Here is a 14,882-nt window from a genome sequence, read left to right as displayed (position 1 = left end):
AGTTGTGTAGTGCATCCCTGTATAAGATTAGAAATAGGAGAGCAGGCTTGTGTGTGCCTCTGTGGACAGAACTTGTCCAGCAAATCAGTTAAGGCTGTTCAACAGCTGTAGCTGGAATTTCGGGACTCTGAGCTAGAGGGGAATGTGAAAGAGGTGATTTTCCAATGATTAGGACTGGGGTAGCTAGATGTGGTCACTGTATCAACTGACCTGAATTTATTAAAATATTGCTGTTAAACTACTAATTTTTTGTATAGTGATTAAAATTCCAGTAACTCATTTTGAAAATTACTCTGCACACCTTGAATTATTTTCATGAGTTTTAGCACTCAAAGATTCATCTAAGTCTGTGTCTTTTTTTTTTTCTTTGTAATCAGGTGTATATAATCCTGAGGTGCTGGAAGATTATTATAGGAATTGGTTTTAGTAAGATTTTTTAATATTTTTGCCTTAAACTTGTGTTTCAAAGAGGGTAAGAGAAGTGAAATTGTTTGGGTTCTGTCACTTGAATGCTTTCCCTACCACTAAAACAAAAATCAACAACAATAAAACCCCTCTTAGCTTCCTAAAATTCTTTTTTATCTCCTCATCCTAAGTTCTGTGGCTTGATTTACTTCTGGATGAAAAGAAGAAAATCACATTTTACACAGCTAATTTAATAAACTGTGTTTATTAAATATAATAAACAGTGCAGCATTTAATAATGCTGCTTCTGCAGAGGTGAAGAAAAATGAAGAAGAAAACAATGATTCCGAATAAAGGAAAAAAAATAATTTCTTGCTGCATCAGATAAATTAAGAAATAAAGGACACTTTAAAAAGTAAACTCACTTTCTGCTTTTTCTATTATTTAATACAAACACAGTTAATATGTAGGATTTTTACTTTATGTCCCATGCCCTTTTCTCATAAATGCTTCCTTTAAAGCAGTGACTGCTTTTGCTAGAGTGACTTGTCTTCCCTTGTTGGCCATGTATTTAAAGTTACAATATAGAGAGCAGCTTCTGTAAGTCAGTATTGTTAAAGCTGAAATTTACAGAACTTATTATGTGTAGCATTTCAGGTTACTCTGCCCTAAACTCTTTTGAGCAGCAGGGTTCTGATAGGCAAAAGCAGTTAAGGAGCATTTGAAGGCATATCTGTGCTCAAGTGTCCCAGCAGGGAAACACTGAAGGAAAAGATAGTCAGTGAAGAACAACCTTGTAACAGCTCAGGTCAGGGCAGAGTCATCTCCACCCAAGATAAACACAGATGACTATACTAGAAACTGAAAATTGGTGGGCAGTGTCCAGGCAGGATGGCTCTATTTGCCCTTGACAGTCGGTGGTGGTCTGGGAACTTCCTGAAGGTCATAGTCCAGGCTTCTGCTTTTAGGACATGTCCTGCAAGTCTATTGTTGTTGTTCTTTTGTTTCTTATGTCCTATTTATAAAAATTAAGTAGAACAAAGCAAGTAACCAATGAAGATACCACAAATAATGTATGATTGTACCTAAAAATAGATACTCTAGAGAGAGCAGAACACCTCATAAGCAACAGAAATAATCATTATCATGCTTTTAACAAGAGAGGAAAATGCTTCAGTCATAAGAGCCTGTGTAGAACAAAAACCAATAAAATCAAATTTGGTCTTAACTTATATTTGTGTTGTGAATATTTGTATAGCTAAAATTAGCTCCCTTGACTCAGTGTTGCCATATTTGGATGTGTCATAAAGGTCATGTTTGCAAACTTGTGATATTTGCATAATAGCTGCATTTTATTATTGTTTAAATACATCCAGAGCACATTATTTTTTCATGTATTTTGATTCCAAGAGCTTCACAGTGACAGCACCGTGCCATCTGTAAGCTGGTAAATGAAAATCAGATTCACCACAAATTAACATAAAGATACTATTTGAGCTCTTCTAATTACATGTGGTTTGGAGGGAAGTTGTGATTTCTTTTATCAAATGTATCTGAGGTCAAATATTTATCTTTCTTTTTCTGGGGAGGTTAGATGCAAAGGCACTGAAAGTGGGTAATAATCTTCACAAATCACCATTGCTCTCATAATTGGTGTTGTTAATACAGTTTAATGCTGATTTCTGCACAGTTATCAGATCTCAAGGCTGGAAAAAATATCCTTGTTATTTTTCTTTGGTTTTCTTCTCTTCTTGAACTGTGAAGCAAAGATAACTTCCCAGCAGTGTGTTCCTGCCACCCCTGAACAGTTAACTTCCTGCAGTTGCAAGGGCTCAGCAAGCCCCTTGTCCTACCTATCTTTATGAATATATACTTGCTAAAGACATGAAACATTAATAATGCCTTTAAAAAGAACTAATTACATTTTGCATGTAAGAATGTGTGTGAAGTCCATGAAGAAGCATTGTGTCTGTGAATTCTACCCAGTGGTGCAAATGCCAGGAAAGATACATATAATGGTATCTAGTTCAGCAGCAGCTCTACTGCAGTGTAGCTGTTCAGCTCTGCCTTACCTTTTGTACATAATCTAGGAATGGGAAATCTCATTTGAAACACGTACGCCCATTTCTTTTAATGTTCTCCCCCTTCTGTTTCACCAACCTGGAAGCAAAACAGCCAGCTGAGCAGAGTAGGGGCATGTTGCATGGTAAGAAGGTTGAGTTCAGTTCAAGATGGGGATTTGCCTACTTAATTCTGAATTAACTTTTTTGGTTTTAAATTAGTTGATTTCTTTCTCCCAATTGGTTGTACTTACATGCAATTGACATTTACCAGCAGAAAGTTGCACTGCCATCTGGTGTCAGAACTGTTCACAGGCGCCAAGGCATTTGTCCAGAAAAAATCTAATGTGGTGTAACAAATTTCCTTCTATAAAACTTCCTAAGCACTGAAGAAGAGAGACACTGTCCAGAATACCAGAATAAACTGTCCACACATGAGCCCTACAAAAAAAAAAAAAAAAAAAAAAAAAAAAAAGAGAAAAAATACAGTTGTTTCATTACTGGGAAGTTTCAGTCTAGGTAAAGAGATTTCCATGTAAACACATTTGCTGCTTCTTTTGTAGGTGGAAGAGGGGGAGATGGCTGCCCTGTTATCACCTTTCCAGACTATCCAGCTTTCAGCGAGATCCCTGAAAAAGAGTTTCAGAATGTCCTTACCTACCTGACAAGCATTCCGAGGTGAGCACCTGTCTAGAAGAAAATAACCTTTTATCTGCTAAGGGACTTTTCACATTCGATCCCTTACATGTGGTGTAAAAGTCAGGCTTAGTATTTAATTAAAGAAAATGAAAATTAAGCTTATGGTGTAGTGTCAGTAAGTGTTGGTTAGTGACAGCTGTCTAGGGTAGTTGTTAGATGAATTATGTACTGCTATTTATATTTCATCAGAAAATTACTTCCTGGTATGTGTGGATATAGGTTCCATCATGGACATTGTCCTCTTGGTCTTCACTGGGTCTTAGAATGCAATATTCAGTGTTTCAGTTGAACACATGTATAATTTTGGCAGAATATGCTAATTCCTGGATTCTGCTCAGGATATTACTCAGTGAGGGAACACTCTGTAGCTACATACAGAGGTTTGTCCTCAGCACTTGAGCTGTTTCCCTGGCTTAGCTGAATGTGTAGTCTCTGCAGACTTCCAGAGCTTTGCCTGAGGGTGCAAAGCAGGCTCAGGGATTAATTCTGACTCTCTTAGAGGGCACAGTAGTGTTATCAGTGGGCTGCTCAATAAACACCATGATTTTTGTTGACAGTCTGTTAAGAAACAAAAGAGTGGGCTCAAAATCCTGATGGGGGTGAGGAAGGCAAGTAGCAGAATAAAGTACATACCCTAGACCTCAAGAGAGCAGATTTTGGGCTTATTCAGGGAACTGGTAGGTGGGATACAAAGGAAGGCAGTTCTGAAGCGTAAATCTGCTGCAGAAGGCTGCCAAGTTTTGAAGGACAGCAATCTCCGAGTACAAGAATGGTACGTCCTGGAATGTGAATAGACGTAACAGGAGACTGACCCCACTGTCTGAAAGCAAACTTATGACTGAGCTGAACTACAAAGGCAGCATACAGGAGGTGAAAGCAGGGACAGGCTACAAAGGAAGAATGTAGATACATTGTCCAAACATGTAGGCATGGCGTCAAAAAAGTCAAAGAACACCTGGAGCTGAGGGACAAGAAAAAAGGGACATCAAGCATCACTCGAAAAAACTTCCAGTGCTTTAGCAGTACAGGAATAAACAAGGAAAATGTGGACCTGTGCTGAATGGACTGGGCAAGTTAGTAGCAGCCAACACAGATGAGGCTGAGCCACTTGAGTTCTTCACTTAAGTCTTCTCTGACAGTGTCTCCCCAGCCTATGTGTTCAGAGAGAGGACATGAATGACAAGCAATGGCTGAGGACAAAATAAGGCATCTCTTGAGAAATCTTGACCCAAATCTAGTGTTTGGGATAAGATGAGCTGCTTTGAGAGTGGTGAGGACACTGACCAGTGTCATAGTAAGGTTGCTCTCTATAATCTTTGAAAGCTTTTTGAGATTAGAGAAACCATGATGACCAAAGTAAGGTAAATACTGCATTCATGTTCAGAAAGGATAAGAATAGTGATCTGAAGCGCTACAGGTTGGTCAACCTCACTTTGATCTGTGAGAAAATTATGGAGTCCTCTTAAAACACACTTTTGGGCACATAAAAGAGGAAGGTGATGGGGAGTAGCCAGCATGAATTAAATAACAGTAATTATGCTTGACCAGCCTATTTCCGTGATGACGATACTGGATGCATCAACAAGACAAAGCTGTGCAGGTCTTTTGCCTCACCCTAAGCAAGACTTTCAACTTAGTCCCCCCAAGAATTCTTCTATCCACTTTGAGTTGTTACATTTGGCAGGTGGGCTGCTGGGTGGGTAAGAAAGTGCTTGGATTATTTTGCTCAAAGATAGGTGAATAATGCCTGATGTTTTATCTGGAGATCGACTTCCTCAGGGAACTGTACACATATGTGCTGTCTGATGTCCTTGGCAAGGATCTGGAGCAGGAGATGAAGTGCACTGTTACAGTGCAGATACTGCAACACGCATATCAATCAACGAGGCCTGTGGAAAGAAATATCTATGGACCGATTCTTGGTAGATGTTTCAGAGATGTTTATTTCTCCAGCTGCATGGCCGGGGCTCTGCCGAGGAATTGCGGCAATCGCAGGACCCGAGGGTCCTTTGCCCATGCAGGGGAACACAAACCAACCCATGGGAACGAGGCCTAAGGAAACCCTGTGTCTCTGCCCCAGGGCCCCTCTCCTAGGACTACATGGCAGGGGGAGGGACCCAACATTTCACCCGTTTATTTTTAACAAAAAGAGATTTAAAACTTAACATTGAAAACAACTGGGTAAACATGAGATAACAAGGACAGTTTCAAAACAAAACAAGCCATCCTCCTGAGTCTTTAAATGTCCTAACAGATTCTCTGGAAGATCTTAAGGCTGACAGAAGGGAGACAGGACTCTCCGGGCATGCTTTGTGGGGAAACTGAGGCAGGAGAGGGTTTAATTTCTTCCCTCCCCCTTTTCATCCCCCCCTTGGCATCAGAGAGAAGTTGTAGGGAAAGGGAATTGTATAGGGAAGCCATGGGGTGAAAAACGGATTAGGAATAAACCAGGGATGGGGTAAATTTAGGAAAGGGTTCATATTGGGTATAGGGTAAAAGGGGAAAGTAGGCTGTGGGTAGGGAAGCTGCTGGGATTTTTTGCAAAACGGCTGCCTTTGACTGGAATGCCGCCAGGCCCAGTAACATTTGCTGCTTGTAACCCTTTTCTACCTTGCTCAATTTTGAACTTGTATCAGCTCTCCATCTCCCAAGCTTGGGATGCATTTTTCAGGGTTATTCTTTTCAATAGCATTTCCATGAATGAATATGTCTTCTTGGTTGTCACATCTCATTATAAAACCATAATTTTGTTTAACATTTTACCGTTTTACTATTCCTACAACTTTAGCTACGGTGATCTTTTCCTTTTTCCGAGTGGCTGTTGTTTTCTGTCTCACTGCATTCCTGGTTTCACTTTCATTTTCGCTCACTCCCGCGTTGGAGCCGTCGGGGCTGCTCATGCCTGCGCGCTCTTCCTGGGGTTGCATTCAGGGCTGCGCGGGCCGGGCCTGTGCACCGCTGCCTCTGCTCTCAGCTGCACTGCTGTTGCCTGGCGCCGCACCCACGTCTCGGCCGGGCCCCCGAGCGACGACCCCCCCACGGCCTGCTCCAGTGCGCATCTCAGCTAGGCACGGCTCCGCTCACTGCCGCCAGCCGCCGCCCCTCTCGGTCGGGCGTTCATGGGGCTCACTCCACCACGCGCTGTGCTGGGCCGGGCGGGCACCACTGGGCCGCCCCACTCCTGCTGCACCTTGCTCCGCTGCCGACACTGCAGCTCACGCCGCTCCGCCCACGTGCGGGAACTGCCTCGCTGCTGCTCACAGAGCGCTCAGTCCACGTGGCCTGGGCCGCACGGTCCCTGAGCCAGGCTTCCCTTTGCCAGGACACAGCTGACATTGCTCAACAGTCTCGGTAATTAAATAATATTCACAAAAATAGTCTTCCATCGGCATATATTTTGACTCAGAAATTAACTGTGTCCAAACGGTATTCCAAGTCTTTGGTAAGAATTAAATCCCAAGAAACGTAGAAAAAGTTCTTAAACAACCATGAAAGGAAATGTTTCAGTTCCTTTTGAGCTTGAATTAAGCTAAAATTTACAAATTGTTGTTCAAGAATCTTTTCAAGTTTAAGATAAATGTCCATATGCGGCTCTGAGAGCCAAGAGTCTTTCCACGGTTCCTCCATAATTTAGAGAGAATATCCAAACCAAGGCGAGAAAAGAGATCTAGAGTGGTTTTTACTCACAAATTTTCTGTCCTTAGGGATTGGTGTCTTGCCAGCATTTCTCTACCATTTGTTACAGTGCAGATACTGCAACAGGCATATCAAACAACAAGGCCTGTGGAAAAGAAGTATCTATGGACCGATTCTTGGTAGATATTTCAGAGAGATGTTTATTTCTCCAGCCGCATGGCCGGGGCTCTGCTGAGGAATTGCGGCAGTCACGGGACCCGAGGGTCCTTCTGCCCGCGCAGGGAACACAAACCAACCCATGGGAACGAGGCTGAGCAGGGGCAGGGAAACCCCGTGTCTCCCCTCCAGGGCCCCTCTCCCAGGGCTACATGGCAGGGGGAGGGCACCAACAGTGCACCCTCATCAAATTGTACTTGATGTAACCAGCCCCTCCTGGTTGTACTTCTTAATCCCTAGTTTATCAGGGAATTAAACTCTGAAGCTAAAAGCCAGCTTTTGCATTTTCTTTGTTTATCCTCATGGTGGTTAAACTGCATGGTGCTAAGCATCCCTTGATCTTATCTTGGGTACTCTTTCTGCAAATAATTATATACTAAATTCACATCTGCTCCTCCTTTTGAAAGTCCTTGGTGGTGCACTTCATGGTGGCCCATTGAACTTTGGCACAGAGTGGGGTTCCTGTGAGAAATTCTGATCAGAACAAACAGTGTGTGGTATAGTGGGTGAGCACTGAGAGGCATCCCAGCACACCACGTTGACAGGAGCAGATTTTCTGGAGGTATTTCTGTCAGTTGCTCCTACCTGACAACAATTATTCTGTGAGTATTGAGCCAGAAGTGGTCATTCCTTAAGTCTAGCTGTTGTTCAAGGATTTTCTTGTTTCTTTAATTCAAAAGTATTTAGAGAGAGATGACTGTTCTTTGTAAACAAAGGAGATAGCCCAGCTGTCTAGATGTTAAGATATTCACTATCGTGAATATAACAGTTCTCTAGGTTTAAAGTGACGACAATTCAATTTCAAATCTTGTAAAAATAATCCTGTTGTTAAGATCCTGATAAACGTGCAACCTTTTTGTGTCTGAGAATCAATAGAAACTCAAAGGGCTTATCTGATTATCTTCACTAGCAGTATTAGAAGCTTACTGTGTAAAATTGTGTTTGTGAGCCCTTGTGCAGGTTTATAGAAATGAAAAACTACAGAAATGACACTAGCCAGATGCCAGCATACATCCCCTTAAGAAGGATGTTTTGCTGTTGATATGTTATATATATTGATATGTGTATAACCCTAAGAGGGGCAGTGCTGCAGTTGTTCTTGAACTGGGATACTGCTAGTGCTGTTAAAGATGTTGTAGTTTTTTCCTGCTATCTTAGTATTAAAATACTGTTTTAGGTGCTTTGGAAGCTGCTTTTGAGGGAAGTGGAGGCAGTTAGTTTTTTAGCTTGTAAATTGGTGAAAGAGGTGTAAGGAGTACAGATTAACAGCAAGGATGGAAATGTAGCCCACAGCTTTTATGCATGGACTGCTCTCCCAAGTTATTGCCATTTAGTTTATCAGATGTGTAACTCTGTATTTTGGCTGTTCTGACAGACTAAGGGGAAATGGACTTTGCTAAGAGCACAGACTGTAGAGCACTGACACATCTGGAGCCTTCCCAGTTCCTCAGAAAACTACGTGTGCTACTTGGCCCTGTACAAGATCACAGCAAGGGGTTGGCAGCAGTAACTCAAACCTCATTGTCTGACTGTCTGGAGTTGCATGTTAAGGGAAATTATATTTCATGGGGATGACAGTAAGGAGCTACTAAGGGCCTCATAAGAAAGGACCTTTCTGTGCTCTGAAGTAGAGTTCACCTAATAATATATTTACTGGTATAATAAATCTTAGCAGTGAGTTCAGGTTTTCAAGATCTCTTCCTAAGTGAAAGAAGGCTAGCTTAGGACTTCATTGAAAGAGGAAAAACTGAAACCTCTCAACCTACCTTTTCATTCCTTCTAATTTTATAGATAAACATGACCTTGTCACCTCTTATGGTGTCCTTGTTCTGTGTTATCTAAACACTGGGTTTCGCAGGTTTTTTCTGTGTGAACTTTCTCTTGTCTTTTTCACAATAAACTTTAATCATGAAACAATAAATGTCTTGTGGGGCACCTTGCATTTAGGAATAGAACTATTAAAAGTTGCATGATATCAACTTAGATGATCATGGAGTAGAATAGTGTAAATAGTAGAGCTATTAGCATGCCTGATACATGAGGATGTTAAGAAAGGACACAGTGGAAAGGGAATACCTCATCTCAGTTTAAAGATACTCAGTTAACCTTGGTGCAACTGTATATCATTAAGCAGAGAGCTGAACCATATTCTTCAGGTGGGTGTTGTTAATGTTGCAAGGTAAATTCGTGTTCTATAGATGGCGAGATAAAATACGATGTCTAACATAAGATTTGTAGTAATCTCAAAATACTCGATACAGATTCTTGACATAATGTGTGACAACAGTCATGTACTATGTGTGCTGAAAGGTCGCTGCTTTGTCAGGAAAAAACAATGGATTAAGGATGAGTACAATAGTCCGTGGAAGATTACAGCTAATGCTTTTATAACTTCTGTTTTGGTAGTGAAATACGTGTTGTAATGGTACGTGTGTAATGCTTCTGAAGCAGGTTTTTCCTATAAGCAGGTAATATTTTTTTTTATTGTTCTTGAAATACAAGATAAAGTTGTATTAAAAAGGTGAGAATTGTCTTAGAAAGATACATAGGCTACCCAAGTAGGAGAATCCATGGCAGTACATAAAGCAATACTTCCTAGGAAGAGTAGTTTAACTGAAGTGCTGAATTGGTACAAATAGTTAACATATAAATATTGATCTGCATGAATTAATAGTTCTTATCGAGGGAGTTGCTGATTACGGTAATGTCTCTAGATAAAGTGTCTGTAAGAGGTGACAACTTTAAATTCAACTGGGTTTCAGTAGAGGACAGTCAGCCATGTCTTGCATTCTTCTGGGTTATTTTGAGATTTTGTAATGTCCATGTAGCTGGTCTGATTCTCTTTCTGCAGAGAACATCTCCTATTACTTCACTCTGTGAGTCCTTTGGGGAGGACTGCTGAGCTCGGTAGGAAAAAAGGCCATGCAGATCAAGGCTGTCCTCTCTTGCTGAGTAAAAAACCGACAACCTCCAAACACCATAATTCATACTGTACAGTGGGAGAGGCACCTGTGCAATGTACCTTTTACATCACACATTTACTGAGGCTGAAGGAAGAATATTGCATTCAGGTTTGCAAAAGGCTTCTGAAATAGCTGACAACTTTACACTTAATATTGCATTTCAGGGCATCCAGTGTTCTTTGTTTTGAAAGTATTTTTTTCATTTTTCTATTGATCCTAGTAAATAGACTTGTAAGATTTGCAGTGTACCTTGAAAACAGGTGTTACTCATATTTAATTTCTCTCCATCATATCTGTTTCTTGAAATGTATTTTATTAGCTTGTGTATACATTGTTGAAATATGAATTTACCAAATATGGGTAGTAGCATGAAAACTTGCTCTGAAAGAAATTAATAGATAGTTGCAGTGGTTAAAAAAACCTAACTAGGTTTTCAACATATGTTTTTCCTTCTGGCTAATCAGCCGTTTCTACTGCAATTAGAAAACAATATGCTGTTTCTGAGAACAAAAGAGTATAGTTGTAATGCTTTTCTTTGCTGCTCATATAGGCTCATCTTTGAACAAAGAAAGCAAGCTAAAATTCTTGTGGTCACAAGAGATTGGAAAGCTAATATTTTAAAAGTGTAAAAGTGAGTCTTAAACACAAAATCCCTTTCAGGAGAAATAAGAAGTAGCGTAGATTAGAAAATTCAGAACAGTTTTTGATGGCCTGTTTGAGTCCCATATTGCTGATTAAACATGATACATGGACCTTTTTACTTGTATTCTGCCAGAGCCTTGTACAGCTTCTCTTTGTAACGCCCTTCTGTTCTATTGCATGATCTTGAGCATAACTCAGGTTAACTTGGCATGTTCAGCAGTTTCCTGTTTTGAAAGGTGTCCGTCAGTTTCCTGGCTGGGAGAGTGTCCCCTTCTTTGAGATTCCTGAAGATTTACAAATGCTTGAACATCACGTGGCCTTCTAAAAAATCCTGTTGTTTTTGGTAGTCTGTGGTGTAGGAAACTAGGGAGCCATCCTGTCCAAGTAATGGAACAGAACGAGATGACCTCTGGAAGTGTTGGTGTCCGACAGTTCAAAAGCTCACTTGTTAGGGTTTGCTAAGCTTCTGGTAGACCCCTCCTTGTTTGCTATACCAGTTCCCCATTGTTTGGGATAACACTGGAAAACTGAAAGAGAAAGGTGTGTGCTAAGCCTTTCAGTGGGTTCACATCTGTGTGGGCACAGCAAAGCATGATGAGCTAGATTTAGGTAGGGACCAGAAGGACATGCAGCAGCATGGCATGGATGTTGCTGGAGCTAGCAAACCTCAGTGCAAGGTTCACAGGAGAGCACAGGGCTCCCACAGCTTGGGCCTGGCCAGTCTCCTTGGCATAGATCCACCACTGTGCTCTGAAAGCAGAGGCAGCAGTGTTGGGGTAATGCTGTGTTTTGAGCCTGTAGATCCATCAGGGTCCAGCAGACATTGTGAAGAGCCAGTGTCAGAGGGTAACTGCCTGTGTTTCCTCATTTATCTGCAAACTGAATGGGCAGCCCACCACTAAGAGTTAACCACTTTTGTTTTATAGAGTGCCAGGGATGAACATCACCACATAATGGAAAGGAAGTGCTAAAAAACAGATGCCCTGATAGTTCATACTGACATGTGAGCAACAGCTTTGCAGCTTCAGAGTTTATTTCTGTCAGCTGTGCTTAATTTCCCTGTTCTCCCCTTTGTTGGATTACAATCCAGGCTGAAGATATGGAACCTATACCCTGCTGTTACTTTGGCAGCCCCTCAAATTTGTCAGTGAGAATATCCCAGGACTTCCAGCAAAATCTGTCATGCTGTGTGTACCCTTCCTTTCTCAGAGCACAGCTGCCAAACAGTTGTAAATACCGTATGTTGCTGTAAGCAGACAGGAAATGTAAGGTCTTAGGTTTGAAGTAAGAGCATTGCATCTTAATTTTAACTGGTAGTCCAAAGCTTTTGTGTCAGATACATACCCTCACAAGATTAAGATAAAAGCCCAAATCGTTACTTAGAGTCTGAATTATTACTGGGTTTAGAACAATTTACACTTGTTTCGATGTCCACCTTATAACTGCTTTAAACTTGTTTTAAAGCTCAGGCCGGTACAGGTAAAGCCTTTCCAGTCTTTAAATCCCATTTACACCTTTAGGTTTAGAGGATTTATGTAGTATGTATGACATGCACCATCCGGTGGTAAATTTAGTCTGCTAATAAGACAAAGTAAATTAAGCACTGTAAAATTGTGAAAGTTAATTACTAAAATTCTAGACCATCACACATCAGCCCAGTATTAAATTCAGAAAATTCAACACCCTATTTAAGTGTAATGGCACAGTTCTAAAATAAATTATGCAGCATTCCCTGTAAGGTTGTTCCAGTACTTTGTGCAGTAGCATTAATGGCTGTTGCAGTGTCCTGGACATAAGTGTAATTCCAATATCGCAGTTCTGAATAGGTGTAACAATGCCTTTATGGAGTTCGACTTAATAGTTCTAAAATGAGGGTTGCATGGGCTTTCTGTTGCTCAATTTACTTAAGCTTAAACCAACATGGAGCCCTTTTGCCTTTATTGACCTATTTATCTTTAATTGTCACTCCAGGATAACATGACCTACTTCAGCCATCTGTAGTTAAGTCTAAATCAGTCCTCAAAGTTGTTGTCTTTCTTCAAACAGTCCTTCTAAAAGCAGCTCTGCATGACCTGAAGAAATCACACTGCGTTTTCCATTTAGAAAATTACAACTCTTCCTTAAAAACACTTATTTTACCTAATTTCACACACTAAAAGAGGATCTGTTAAGCAACGACTTGTTAAATTAATTTTTCTTTTACCTGCAAAAATGCATTAAGGTCACTCTGATTTTAGTTCATTGATGGGATAAAATGTGTGAAGTTCTGGGCAGTCAGAACTAGATGATCTTTAAGGTCCCTTTCAACCCAAGTCATTCTATGACTCTATGAAGTTGCCGTGAAAAAAGGCTGATGGGTAACATGGAAATGCATGTGGTACAAGCAGATGTCCAGGCCCAGGCAGATAATGATGCCTGGACACTTTAACTGTTATTTTTAACTATGGCTGCATTCCCTCAGCTTCTCTCCCCCAACAGCATAAGCTTTTTGGAGCAGAAAGAAGGTCAGCATATATGATGGAATATAGCCAGCATTACTGTCTTCCAATCCGTCATGTCTAAGGAGGAATTGGTGAAAGTGAAAGAGGGGCTGATTTGAGGACCTAAAGGAGCACACGAGTAAAGAGGAGATACGGGGACCAATCAAGGAAGATACTGATGCCCATATCTTTGAATCTGAGTGGGGAGATAAAAGAGAAATATGGCTTGTATGTTACATAAATTGGCATAAATATTTTAAAATAAATAAGGTGTGTACCAATGCTCTCCATTTGGCTGAGGAACACAAGCAGTGCTTGAGACAGAATTACAAGTAAATATGTTTGGACTTGTATCTCACAATTCCAACAGAACTCCTTCTGTGCAGGATAAAGACCTCTGGTTGCTTTTGGGACCAAGACTGGATGGCAGCTCTCCTGTTTGTCAGTGAGTTGGCATTTGCCTCATTGATAGAACATCTCTGATAGTGGCCCATCTTGCTTGTGGGTTCTTGGTCTGCTGGCAGATGCAGTGAGCTGTTGTTACCGTGGTCCTGTGAGCTGCTCTTGTCACAGTCCTGTGGTGACTGAGGAATTTTCATATCAGGCACTACACATAACCACTTGTGGCTGGCTGGCCTACAATCATTGTGAAGTTTGGATGAGAAGTTTGGATGGAATTTTGAATTGTTAGTAACCCCTTAGACAAAGCTCTTTGAAGTTGCTCTCATTATTTTTTCTCCTGTTTATCTGGCTTTTAAGATCTCCTGTCACCGACACAACATTATGTGTAATTATTCTTGCCTATGCTTATAAAGTGGCAAAAGGCATTTGTTTTCATGGTGTCACTCTGCCAGTCTGCATAATTCTGCTCATCTTTTCTGCTTTATGAGCAAATTATAACCACTTGCCTATGAGGGTTTTTATTTATGCCACCTCACAACCCAACATTCATCTAAATTCTTCTTTGCCTGCTTGCTGAGAGATCCTAAAATGCAATTTTGGTTATCTGATGGTTCCCCAGTCCTGAGAAAATTGCAATACAGTGTGTTTTTAGACATGTCTAGGGCATGAACTAATAACAGCTGAGACCAAAAGTAAGCATAATAGGAAAGGAAAGAGAGAAGGTTTTCATCAGTGGTGCACTGGATAAGATTTTGGGAGAGTTAACTGGAATGTGGAGAAATATGAAAAAAAGGTGCATAGCTGAGGCAGGGAAATGCATCAAATTTCTTATCTGAATCTTGTCTAATGATGAAGCTTTAACAGGTTCAGCTCCAACACAGAAGCACAGATTTTCTTAATTTCCTGTGCAGCTTCATCTGTTTCTGTGAAGGGAAGGCAGTAACTATCAAAACCAAAATAAAGAGAAGGTCTCAATGCTTTGGGTTTTTTAATGTGCATTTAAAAATCTATCTATTCACAGAATTTCAGTTTAGAATTAATTAGATTGTAGAATAGTATGTATGTTGTTTTTGGGGGAGTGGAGGAGAGGAGAAGAAGTTTTTATTTTCAAAATCAGATTTGAAGTGTAAGCATCAATAAGAAAGGTGCCTCCTTGTTTACAGGTTGTCCTGCTGCTATGAAGTGTCACAGCATCAGCTGTGTTGAGTGAAATGCAGCTGTTAGTCCCAAGAGCTTAAAAGATAATTTTTACTTGACATTCAGTGATTTTAGACAGACCACTAGAGGCTGCACTTGTATAACAGCACTTCTGGCTGTCTTATTTTAAATTTCTTCTGCTGGAATTCCTTCTCTTTCCTATATTTCTTCATGAACAGTGG

The 14,882-nt window shown here is 40.7% G+C and overlaps 1 protein-coding gene across 2 annotated transcripts in view; it reads left to right on the top strand.

The window, feature by feature from the left end:
- The window catches only part of MCF2L (MCF.2 cell line derived transforming sequence like), a 98,241-nt gene that overhangs the window by 37,377 nt on the left and 45,982 nt on the right, over window positions 1–14,882 (top strand). For both annotated transcript variants that reach the window (XM_082279364.1, XM_082279358.1), the window contains exon 3: window positions 3,029–3,143. In XM_082279364.1, the coding sequence (XP_082135490.1) occupies window positions 3,029–3,143 (115 nt within the window). The remainder of the gene's footprint in view (window positions 1–3,028; window positions 3,144–14,882) is intronic.

The sequence above is a fragment of the Coloeus monedula genome (genome assembly GCF_965178545.1).
Source record: "Coloeus monedula genome assembly, chromosome: 3".
NCBI classification, from domain to species: domain Eukaryota; kingdom Metazoa; phylum Chordata; class Aves; order Passeriformes; family Corvidae; genus Coloeus; species Coloeus monedula.
This window is presented reverse-complemented; position numbering and strand designations above follow the sequence as displayed.